Source organism: Ictalurus punctatus, chromosome 6 (assembly GCF_001660625.3).
Source record: "Ictalurus punctatus breed USDA103 chromosome 6, Coco_2.0, whole genome shotgun sequence".
In the NCBI taxonomy this organism is placed as follows: Eukaryota; Metazoa; Chordata; class Actinopteri; order Siluriformes; family Ictaluridae; genus Ictalurus; species Ictalurus punctatus.
In genome coordinates this window covers 14,118,165-14,131,031 of record NC_030421.2, presented here as the reverse complement: position 1 = coordinate 14,131,031, position 12,867 = coordinate 14,118,165, and the positions used below count along the sequence as shown (strand labels likewise).

The following is a 12,867-nucleotide window of genomic DNA, read 5'->3' as shown; positions in this document are numbered from 1 at the left end:
AGTAAACCAACATTCAGCAGGTGGAAAAAAGTAGGAAGTACACCCTTCCTACGTCCACAATCATTAAGAGAGTAATTAGCAGCTACAGTAGGTGTTACTAATGAAAAGCATAAGATTAGTTGATCAACAAAAACAGGGACTAACTCTATTAAAGCAGACATTTTGGCAGTTTGGTTTTCTGGAGCACTCACGTCTGTGTCTACATCATTCCAAGAAGAATGGACATCAGCCCTGACCTCAGAGAAGCAATTGTTGCTGCTCATCAATCTGGGAAAGGTTATAAGGCCATCTCCATTTACAAATGGAGAGTCTTCAAGACAGACTTCCCAGAAGTGGGCGTCCCAGCAATTTAATCCAAGGTTCGACTGTTTAATGCTCAGAGATCTAAAGAAAAACCTAGGAGCTACATCATGTGACCTACAGGTCCATGTAAGCACAATAAATGTTTATGTTCATGACAGCACAATCAGAAAAAAAGACTGAACAAGTATGGCTTTCAAATAATGGCCAGGAAAAAGACCCCTTTCTCCAAAAAAGAATATGGAGCATGACTAAGATTTGCAAAATTGCATCCGAACAAACCCAACAAAAGTTCTGGAACAATATCCTTTGGACTGATGAGACCAAGCTGGGGATGTTTAGTTACCATGCACAGTGCCATGTTTGGCAAAAACCAAACACAGTGCATCACCACAAACACCTCATACCAACTGTCAAGTATGGTGTTGCAGAGCTGATGAATAAAAACATAGAATTGAAGGAGGGTGTACTTTCTTTTTCTCATAATTGTACACTGCTGTAAAAGGGAGACTGTGGTTGAGATGGACTCACTGTTTGTCTTTTTTTTTTCTCAAAGTTTGTGAACCCTTTAGAATTTTCTATATTTCTGCATAAATATGACCTAAAATATCAGATTTTCACTAGTCCTAAAAATAGACAAAGAGAACCCAATTAAATAAAGGAGACTAAAATATTATACTTGGTCATTTATTTATTGAGGAAAATGATCCAATATTGCATATCTGTAAGTGGCAAAAGTATGTGAACCTTTGCTTTCAGTATCTGGTCTCACCCCCTTATGCAGAAATAACTGAAACTAAGTGTTTCCGGTAACTGTTGCACATCCTGCACATCGTCTTGGAGGGATTTCAGCCTGTTCCACAATACAGAACAGTTTCAACTCTGGGATGTTGGTGGGTTTCCTCACATGAACTGCTTGCTTCAGGTTCTTTCACAACAATGCTATTGGATTAATTTCAGGACTTTGACTTGGCCGTTCCAAAACATTAACTTTATTCTTCCTTAACTATTCTTTGGTAGAACAGCCTGTGTGCTTAGGGTCGTTGTCTTGCTGCATGACCCACTTTCTCTTGAGATTCAGTTCACGGACAGATGACCTGATATTTTCCTTTAGAATTCGCTGGTATAATTCAAAATTCATTGTTCCATCAATGATGGCTAGCTGTCCTGGCCCAGATGCAGCACAAAAGGCCCAAACAATGATACTACCACCATCATGTTTCACAGTACTTTCCTTCCTCCAAACATAATGCTTCTCATGTAAACCATCAAGTTGGATTTTGGTCTCATCAATCCACAAAATATTTTTCCAAAAAATATATTTTTTTTCCTGTCTATTCCACGTGCTCTTCAGAAAACTACAGATGAGCAGCAATGTTCTTTTTGGAGAGTAGTGACTTTCTCCTTAAAATCCTGCCATGCACAGCATCGTTGTTCAGTGTTCTCCTGATGGTGGACTCATGAACATTAACATTAGTCAATGTGAGAGAGGCCTTTGGTTGCTTAGAAGTTACCCTGGGTTCCTTCGTGACCTCACCAGACTATCACACATCTTGTTCTTGGAGTGATCTTTGTGGGTCTCCACTCCTGGGGAAGGTAACAATGGTCTTAAATTTCCTCCATTTGTACACAATCTGTCTGACTGTGGATTGGTGGAGTCCAAACTCTTTAGAGATGGTTTTGTCAACTTTTCCAGCCTGATGAGCTTCAACAATTCTTTTTCTGAGGTCCTCATAAATCTTTGTTCGTGAAATGATACACGTCCACAAACATGTGTTGTGAAGATCAGACTCAGATAGATCCCTGTTCTTGAAATACAACAGGGTGCTCACTCACACCTGATTATCATCCCATTGATTGAAAACACCTGACTTTAATTTCACCTTCAAATGAACTGCTAATCCTAGAAGTTCACATACTTTTACCACTCACAGATTATGTAACACTGGATCATTTTCCTCAATAAATAAATGACCAAGTAGAATATTTCATCTCATATGGTTAACTGGGTTCTCTTTGCCTACTTTTAGGACTTGTGTGAAAATCTGATGGGTGTTTTAGGTCATTTTTATGCAGATATATAGAAAACTCTAAAGGGTTCAAAAATTTTCAAAAAGCATTGTATGTCTCCTGTGTCTCAAAATAGCTATCAAACATGGGGAGGGTGTTAAACAACACGAGCTTCCTCTGACATGTGAAGCTGTTGCATCTTTTCAAACTGTCAGTCATGCGAAATCATTGTGCAGCTTGAGCTTTGGAGGCAAGGAAAATCCAAACAAAGCAAACAAACAAAAAACACTTCACCCCTACTTATCCTTTGTATTCTGGCTTATTAAAGTTGATGGCCTTCTAAATCAGACTCATTCAAAGTTCAGTGCAAAACTGGAGATAATTAATCCCACAATCTAAAGTGCTTCAAAGTTGTGTCTATACGAAGCACTCAAACGAATGGTTAATTTAATAGAAAAACGCAAATGTGAAGTTACAAATGGTATTCTGTTCTTTGTACTGCTTTTCCTTATTAAACATTAATGAACAGTCCAAGTGTGAGCTTGGATATTAAAATGATCCCTCATTAAGCATAGGCATAAAAAGGCATTGCATTCATGTTATGCCTCTTTTTATTGCCTCACAAAAACACAGAACTTTGCAAGAGTTTTGCAGCGATTCACACAAAGCCACTTTAAGAAACATATTTTCTTCTCTTACACTCACCCTTAATCCTTTTATTTGTACTTCCCTCAACTCTTGTTTACATAAAGCACATGGTTGATTTTACCGATTGAAAATCAGTACAGAAAGTGTGGTTTGAGGAGGTAAGAATGTCAATGATGTCTGTTTCAGTTTCAGGTTGTAAAACTACAAAATGTGTAAAAGTTCAAGGGCGTAAATACATACGTAAGGTACCTAAAACTGTTACATAGCTGGACCTTAAAGACATGCGATCAAACTGATCAGTTAATGGTCAAGCTTTTCATGAATTGTGTTAGGCATATCAGAGCAGGACTTGTAATATTGGTTTCAAAAACCAATGCTTTGAATTTAAAATGTAAACTAATCATTTTCCCCAAGTGAAATATACATGCCAAAAAAAAAAAAACATACCAGTGACAATTAACGGTAAGCACTATGTCAAAGTTTTGATGTCCTAGCTAGCAAAATCTATCCATCCATCCATCCATCCAGCCATCTTCTATACCGCTTATCCTCTTCAGGGTCACGGGGAACCTGGAGCCTATCCCAGGGAGCATCGGGCACAAGGCGGGGTACACCCTGGACAGGGTGCCAATCCATCACAGGGCACAAAGCTAGCAAAATCTGAACTTATAAATCAACTTCAAAATTGATGATATCCTCCTAAAAAGTTGATCCTAAAAAGACCTTGAATTTTTGCTGTACAACATTTAACAGCATTAAAATTCAATAGAATATACATGTTTCTGTGCAACCATACAAACACACCTTTAAAAATCTGCTTCATAATAAACTTCAGTCTCCTGTTACACTAGAAGGCGTATTCCACACATTGCATGTGGTCAGCTAATGTCCTTTAAGTCAGCTAAGTAATGTTTAACGCTAATGTTATCTGATGTTAGCCACAGTATTAAGTTTGTTCTGCTGAGCCGATGACTGGTATACATTGTAAAACCAGCAAGTACAGTGCATATAGTTTTTTATTACTCTTATGAGACAGATGTAGAACACCGACAGCTATAAGTCAGTCTTTCTCTGGCTCATTATACAGAGGCTTCAAGTCTGTTCTTTTCTGCTAGAGCTTAAATAAAATGTGGGCATTGACTGGCCAAGGCCGCATACACTAGTATATAGCCAAAAGTTTGCAGATACCTGAACTTCACATCCATACGCGGTTCCTTCCCCAAGATGTTGTCGCAAAGTTAAAGCACACAATTGTATAGAATGTTTGTTTGCTGTAGCATTACAATTTCACTGGAACGACGGGTCCCAAACCTGTTCCAACATGACAACGCCCCTGTGCACAAAGCGAGCTCCATGAAGGTTGGAGTAAAAGAACTTGAGTGTCCTGCACAGACCCCTGACTTCAACCCCATTGAATACATTTGGGATGAACTGGAACTCTGACTGCACCCCAGAATCCTCCTCAATCAACATCAGTACTAACTCACTAATGCTCTTGTGGCTGAATGAACAAAAATCCTAGCTACGCTCCAAAATCTAATGGAAAGCCTTCCCAGAAGACTGGAGCTTTTTTATGACAGTGAAAGGGGAAAAGCTGGAATGGGTTGTTCACCAAACACATAAAAGTGTGATGGTCCGGTGTCCACAAACTTTTGGACATATCATATAGTGTATGTTGTATTCATCCTGGAGACTGAATGGCTGGTCGATAGACCCTTATTAAACAGAGTTTTAAAAAGGTGTATTACGCACAATGCATGTGGTCAGCTAATGTCTGCAACGTTTAACGCTAATGTTATCTGATGTTAGCCACAGTATTAAGTTTGTTCTGCTGAGCCGATGACTGGTATACATTGTAAAACCAGCAAGTACAGTGCATATAGTTTTTTATTACTCTTATGAGACAGATGTAGAACATCGACAGCTAAAAGTCAGTCTTCCTCTGGCTCATTATACAGAGGCTTCAAGTCTGTTCTTTTTGTTAGAGCTTAAATAAAATGTGGGCATTGACCGGCCAAGGCCACCTACACTTCAGTTTTTGTTTTTTTGTTTTTTGTTTAGTTTTTTAATATTACACCATATAATTTGCATACAAAACAACAACAACAACAACAACAAAGTCATCCAGTTTATGTGGTTAGCACATTTTTAACTGTTGTTTTTTTTTTTGGTTAATAAAAAACAAACTCACAAGCTGAATCCTGGTTAACGGTTTTGATTCGTCTCAAAAAGCTTCAAACTGTGATAATCCATTCTATTCACTGAACGTCCAGCTACAGCTCAAACAACCTCGTCTACGGTTATCGTCTCGGTTTTCTCTTTTGCTTCATGTTGACATGGGCCGAACCAGAGACGAATAGCAAACAGACATTTCTAAAAGCATTCGGGGCTGGGATTACGAGTGGTAGCCGAGGGATAAGATATGAATATGCGTATGAACATTTAGAAGATTAAAATCAGATTGAAAAATGTGCACTCCTTTTGTGAGAAATGACTGCTTCAAATTTCTATTTCTCCGATAATCTGCCTGGGGCCAATCAACTAAAATGAAATGCTTTGATGTTTAAAGAAATTTTCCTTTAAACCTCAGAAGAAGGTTTACTGCCAGGAAGCTGACTGGCCGTTAAAGGGAAGTTAGAAGTAGTTTAACTTTTAATTTGTTAAAAGCATCATTTACACAAAAATGCTAACAATAAACGAAAGCTCATGTCAGAAAGCGTTAGTTTGTGTAATGAGAATTATATACAATGCTAATTTTTCCAGATTTCTGTTTTTGTTCCCCCCTACGTGTTCTGGATTCATGATTACTGAAAGGGTGATTGGTCTCAGATGTGTATTAATACAGCTGCAAATTTCATTTCACAAGAAAAGACAAAAGTATACATAAACGTTTCAGTTTCTTTTGCGCAAGGTTTACTCGTGCACGTATTCGATCCCGCCGAATCGTACTCCGCATTTGCACAAACTATAATGTTCGCGTCCATCGGCAGACTGAGATTTAGAACAAACACTCTCACTCACATGGTCTACATCTAAAAATGGATTTCTAGCAAACCCATTCTGACAAGCTGCCCCAAATCATTCCCTGTATATGCCCACTATCCCCAAAGAGACCGCTCCAATCCCATCTGCCATTCTCTCTCAAAGTCAGAAAAGCCTCTTTCCAAAAGGCACAAACTTTGGATGTCTATGTAGAGTGACTAGGAGAGAACAAGATGCCCTGTGATACCATCTGGTATTTTTAGATACTAGTGATGTTAAAACAATTCTCGCTTTTGTATGAATGCAGTGTCAAACAGCAAGCACCAGGAAATTCCAAGGGTATGTGACAATGCTGACCTTAGCAGGGGTGTTGGGTAGGATTTTCTGTGAAAGGACATTATGCTGTGTGACGGTGCCATGTGCAGTTACGGCACTCGGAGAAAACAAGGGCAGCATTTAGTAAGGTATCATGCAAACTGAGATGAGCCCGGGGGAGAATATTTGTTTCTCACATCCTATTCAGCTTTTAACACGATGGCACAAAGCAGATGATACGTTTGAAATCAACAACCATGTGGTCTCTATTTATTAATAGTCTACTTTACATAGAGCTCATATTTCGAAGTTAATTAGATCTACATTAGGGGGCACGGTGGCTTAGTGGTTCGCATGTTTGTCTCGCACCTCTGCGGTTGGAGGTTCGAATCCTGCCTCCGCACTGTGTGCATGGAGTTTGCATGTTTTCCCCATGCTTTGGGGGTTTCCTCCGGGCACTCCGGTTTTCTCCTCCAGTCCAAAGACATGTGTTTCAGGCTGATTGTCTTTCCCAAATAGTCCGTAGAGTGTGATTGTGCACTGCAATGATTTGGCACCGCGTCCACTGCGTCCCCAGGCTCCTCGCAACCCTGTGCAGGATAAGCGGTATGGAAAATGGACAGATGGATGTGTTTGTGACTATCACCTGACAATCACACCCAAATGCGTTCCTTCCCCAGATTGTTGCCTCGATATTGGAAGCACACAATTGATTTCCTTTCACTAGAGCTAAGGAGTCATGGCTGAATGAGCACAAATCCCCACAGCCACTCTCTGAAAACTAGTGGAAAGCCTTCCCAGAAGAGTGGAGGTTATTATAACAGCAAAAGGGAACCGAAATCTGGAATGGAACGTTAAACGTGTACAGATGGGTGCACATTGTCAGGTGTCTCAAACTTTCGGCCATATAATCCATAGTTACAACATGTCAAAGTCTTTCATAGCAAGTGTAAAAGTACAGGTGGCTGCAATTGTGAATGATTGAAAGCCTGAACACCATCAGTGGAAGGTGCGCCAATAATGTCCTGGTTCTCTTTGTCAAAAAAGCTCCACAGAGCATTGGAAGGTATAGTGTAACATATCCTGTATAACAGCTTGGATATTGTAGCTCTGCTTCCTCAGGATGAGCCTGAGGAATTTTGCCATTACCTAAAGAATAAGCAACAACTAACCCGGACTGAAGCCCGATCGAGGTCGTTTCTGTACAGCTCGAAGCCTGTGACCCCACTTATCAGCTACTTACAATGCTGTCATAACATCTTTACCCTGGCAATTTGACGCCAATTTACACCTCCACACAATAACAGCAGTCATGTGAACTTAATACAGGGTTATTTGTCTTGACGTTCTAGTGATAGATATGGAGACATCTATTTTATTCATTTTAAAAGTATTCAATCTTTATTGTTCACAGATAACAACAAGGTCCGGTGAGGAGCTGCTTCTGCAATCAGATGACTACCCTACAATCAGTAAATGGCATGATGCCATCAAAAAAACAGCGGACAGATCGGTGAGCCATTTTATTCAAGGCAATTTCCGTAGTACCTGAAACTGCATCTTCATTACAAGACTCGTCGCTATTCACAATTCATTTCTACATTCATTCAGTTACATGTGAGATATTTCATAACTGCTGATCTGAGATTTTTGGAAATGATTTGTTGATGAGAGAGGTCAGACGAGAATGGCCAGTCTGGTTCGAGCTTACAGGACGACTACGGTAACTCAAATAACCACTTTTTACAATCAGGGTAAGAAGAAAAGCATCTGAGTCATAAAACATGTTGAACCTTGAGGCATATATATTCTGTCCAGTTTTGGTGAACCTGTGCCTTTAGTAGTCACACGAGATTCCTGTTCTTGGCTTACAGAAGACAAAGCCGATGTGGTCTTCTGCTATTGTAGCCCATCCGCCTCGAGCTTCACCCTGTTGTGCATTCCAAGATGTCTTTCCATTCTCCATGATTGTAAAGAGTGTTTACTTGCGTTATTATAGCCTTCCTGTCAGCTCTGGCTATTCTACTATCTCGTTAACAATTTGCTTCTGCCCACAGAACTGCCGCACGCTGGATGTTTTTTGCACCATTCTGTGTAAACTCAATAAGACTGCTGTTTGTGAAAACCAGCAGCTTCTGAAAGACTTAAACTAGCCCGTCTGGCACCAACAACCATGACTCAGTAAAAGTAACTGAAATCCCCCCCCCTATTCTTTAATGTGAACATTCACTGGAGCTTAGGCTTAGGGTAAGTAACCCTACTGCCATAGCAGCGGCACAGGTGTTCCTATTAAAGTGGCCAGTGAGTATATATCCAGCTTAAAATAATCAAAATGGGTTCAACAGAGCAATAATGTTTCATGAGCTATCTCACAGCACCTGCTATGAAGTAACATACTTTAAATCATGTTAAGTAATGTTGACTTAATGAAACCTCATTGCAAATGCTGACAAGTAGATGAAGAATTCATCAAATGCTAACCACCCCCCACCCCCCACCTCCCCACACCACGGTGGTGTGACGTTTTGAGAGAGGGTGAATTCTTTTTCTACTTCCAACTTTATTCTGCTTACCTTCTTTTAACAGTCCAGTGCAGACGCAGGGTCCGGCGGGGTAAAAGCCACATTACATCGGTCCAGCAGCACAGAGTGTCTGCCCAGACGAGGCCATGACTCAACAAAATCCAAAGCCAAAGAGCCGAAATCAGAGAACAGACGCTCTCTCAGTGAGTAATGCGTGTCAGTGACAGACAAATTCAAAGACCTCTTTAAAAACCTCTTGGTAGTCCGAATAATTATTGTTTTCAAGCCCCATTCAACTGTCTACATAACACATTAACCCAGAACTGTACTAGTAGATGAAAAGCTTAAAATGTCTTCCTGCTAAGAAAAGAAAGACAAGAGGAAGTTGTTACCTCTGATGCATCCACTGAAATTATCAGTTATATCTCGCTTTCTTAAGAAGTTCCTTTAAGATGTCTAAAACATCAATGTTTGAATTTTCTGAGATGTTTTTATGATGAGAAGCTGAAAGACAACACAGAAACCAAGTTCATAATATGAGTTTCTTTCCTTATATAACGTGGGCAGTGTTCAAGCTGAACTACAGTGCCTCTGACAGCGCAGATAAGAACGGCGTGAAGAATCGCCTCAAGAAGTTCATCTCCAGACGGCCCTCCATGAAAACACTACAGGAGAAAGGCCTCATTAAAGGTGAAGCACAAAAAACATGTTATACCACAGCGCTGATCGGTCAGGCGGTGTTGATTCATTTTCTGACAGCAGCTCTGTCGATAGTGTGGGCTCAAATTCAAGTCACAGGTTCATATTAATTAATGTGCTTATTCTAATCGTGTTATCATTTATATTGTAGCAATTCGTTCACAGGGACTTGGACGGAACACAATCTATATAATCTAAGGCTCTTACACTATATAGCCAAAAGTATGTGGACACCTGACATCACATTCATGTGTGTTCCTTCTTGAACTGTTGCCAAAATGCTAGAAGCACACAATTCCATAGAATGTCTTCATATGAACTGTAGGAACTAAGAGGCCCAAACATGTTCCAGCATGACAATGCCCTCGTGCACAAAGCAAGCTCCATGAAGACATGGTTTGCCAAGTTTGGATCTTGAGTGTCCTGTAGAAAGCCCTGACTTCAACCCCACTGTACACCTTTGGGATGAAGTGAAACGCCGACTGCACCCCAGATCATCAGTGCCTGACCTCACTAACGCTCAAATCCCCACAGACACGTTCCAAAATCTAGTGGAAAGACTTCCCAAAAGAGCAAAGGAGACCGACTCCAGATTAATGCCCATGGTTATGGAATGGAATGTTCAGCACGTAGGCTATATATAAGTGTGCTGGTCAGGTGTCCACATACTTTTGGCCATATATTGTAATAAGCTGATTTTTTTTTTTGTGTTAAGTCTAACTGTTGAAACTGTTAAACCTATGGTTAAATCTGTAAGGTTCTTTAACATTTATGATAGGTGTCAGTGGTTTGTAACAGTCTGTAAGTTTTCCACCATAATATCCTGGTAGAAGCTGCTAGCATTAATATCTACGTGAAACTCTGGGGTATTAGTTAAATGATTTTTTGCACCCCTCCAAGAACAAACATTATAAGCATAGTTAGAATTCTTAACTGAAGGTAATGATATTTGTAATTTCCTCTATGGCCTTTTTAACGATCAAACAGGAACAATGGTGAAGGAATAAATAAAAGTAGTCTGGGATTAATAAATAGCGCAGGTGGCCCTTGAACTGACAGCACTGGCAGAGCTCCAAGGCAAGCTAGTTAGGAGAAGATCTCTTACCATATTACTCTTCTGTCCCCTTCATATCACAAGCGCACCATTAAAGGGTAATTTATTTAATAAAAGGGTCCTACCGCCATATATTTCTCCAGTAAGTGGTGCGGATAGAAATTTATATGCAAAGGTGGCTTGCTTGCAGTCATTTATGCATTTAGTGCAGCCTCTCCCTCCCCTCCCTCCCTTCCCCCTCATCCTTTGCTGAGTGCTCAAATGAGAGCAGGCCATCTTTGATGTTCCATAAGCCTCGGGGAGCGCTTGGCTGGCCGCGTATTAGTTCAAACGCCGAATGATGAGGAAGTTAATAGACTGTGAGTAACTCCATATTGACAGTCGCAGTTTGGTAGAACTGTGTCACAAGACTGAGGGTGGTGTCCGTCTGATGGCGGCTTCAGAAAAGGGCTCAAACGAAGTGACATCCGATCAATTAAAATGTTTTTTACGTTTTTGAAAGCCTGCATGCCAAGTTCATGAAAATGATTAAAAGAAAAGTCGTCTTGCAGATTGCGTCTTTGGATGTCACATGTTGACCTTGTGTAATCGGGAAGGGACCACGGTTCCCAAATTTGTCCAGCTGTGTGTCAAGGAAGTGGAAAAACGAGGTACGTGGCTTTTGGAAAAAAAAGTCAGTCGTTATAGTATCGTAATTATTAATATCTCACCATAATAAACATTGCGTTTTTTAAAATCCTGTTCTCACAGGTCTAGAAGCTGACGGCATATACAGGGTGAGTGGCAACCTGGCCACGATTCAGAAACTACGCTTCCTAGTTGACCAAGGTACTCTTTACTTAAATAGCTTTTTCTGTTTTTAAATTTAAATGCCTGTGTGCATAATTTGCAGGGCATACGCAGTCTTTTCTACTTACACCAGTGTCTTTCTGCCAAAGGCTCTTTTTTCATTGTATTTTGCACTCAATGATATTCAAAGGTATTTTCAGTTCATATGAAAGGCAGAGAACAATGTCTCTGATTTCTCAAGGGGCAAATTAACAGGTTCGTGTCCTACTGCAGGAACAAAAGAACACTGACATCACGATTAGCATTCTCTAATTTGCTCATCAAAAGACTGATGTTGTAATTGTTCCCTTCCTCCTCCTTCTGTTTGGTCCCCCCCCCCCACCCCCCCACCCCCCCACCCCCAGAGGAGGAGCTGAATCTGGGCGACAGCCAATGGGAGGACATTCATGTCATCACTGGTGCGCTAAAGTTGTTTTTCCGCGAACTGCCAGAGCCTCTGTTTCCCTTTCGCTTTTTCGAAATGTTCGTGGAGGCCATAAGTAAGTGACACTGCATTCTATCACATTTCTATCAAACCAACGCTGTTCTGTTAAATAACAATTCTTGAGAAATCTGGTCACCATTCTGGAAGTTTTTGAAAGAGCATAATTACTTCCCTGGAACCTTTCCCTTTAAAACATATATTTCAACTCTCTTGTTGAAATTACAAACACATATTGAAACATTTAGGAGGAATTCCTTGTGGCGCCTTATTCCATGCATGTAGCCATTAAAAATAAACTTTCAACAGTAAACCTAAAGACACTGACCAGTGGTTGTGAGTTCCTGTAACTTGAGAACCGTTTTGTCATTTCTAATAGCATCTGATTCTGGAAATGTTTCAGTTAAATGTAAAAAAAAAAAAAAAAGAATATTTCAGACTGACCATACTTCATGGCCATTCTGAAACACCTGCCGGCCAAAAGGGGGCACTCTTTGACAGGGAGGTTGGTTTTCCCAAACTGTGCTGGTCCCTTGTTTGGGGAGCAGGGGAATTCCTTAGGCCAGAGGGCATAGCCAAAGTCTGCACTGCAGACTGAAACTGTCACCAGATCAGCTTTAATATCACATAGAACCCCCCAACACCACTGCAGGCCAAATTCTGGGCCCAATATTAGCAGGACAACTGACGCCATGCTGGTTCTCTTGGGCACTCTACCTCATAAGATGGCATGTTCTTATTTCAGTGTGCCTCATTGAGTGCTAAGCGTTTATAATGGAATTTTTTTCCACTTTAAAGGAACAGTCCTGTCAAAAGTGCCAACGCTGTTAACAGTAAATGAAACCATATAGCCACCACTTATGACATAACTGGCAGCTGCTAGTTTCCATTCATGTTTGCTAGAGCTATTCCTTCAGCGGATATATTCTTAACAGTTTATAAAGGTGTCCATCTATAAGGATAGTAGTCTGTAGATACACAGCTATTTAATTTAATACTGAAATTGCACAGACCTCAGACGTAACTACAGATTTATTTACAAGCTATGCACGCTGGATAGAATTTAA

The 12,867-nt window shown here is 40.4% G+C and overlaps 1 protein-coding gene across 1 annotated transcript in view; it reads left to right on the top strand.

Moving 5' to 3' along the window:
• The window catches only part of arhgap15 (Rho GTPase activating protein 15), a 46,767-nt gene that overhangs the window by 20,050 nt on the left and 13,850 nt on the right, over positions 1-12,867 (top strand). The window contains exons 7-12 of the mRNA XM_017469956.3: positions 7,670-7,768; positions 8,842-8,980; positions 9,345-9,467; positions 11,082-11,180; positions 11,281-11,358; positions 11,724-11,858. Coding sequence (XP_017325445.2) covers positions 7,670-7,768; positions 8,842-8,980; positions 9,345-9,467; positions 11,082-11,180; positions 11,281-11,358; positions 11,724-11,858 — 673 coding nt within the window. The remainder of the gene's footprint in view (positions 1-7,669; positions 7,769-8,841; positions 8,981-9,344; positions 9,468-11,081; positions 11,181-11,280; positions 11,359-11,723; positions 11,859-12,867) is intronic.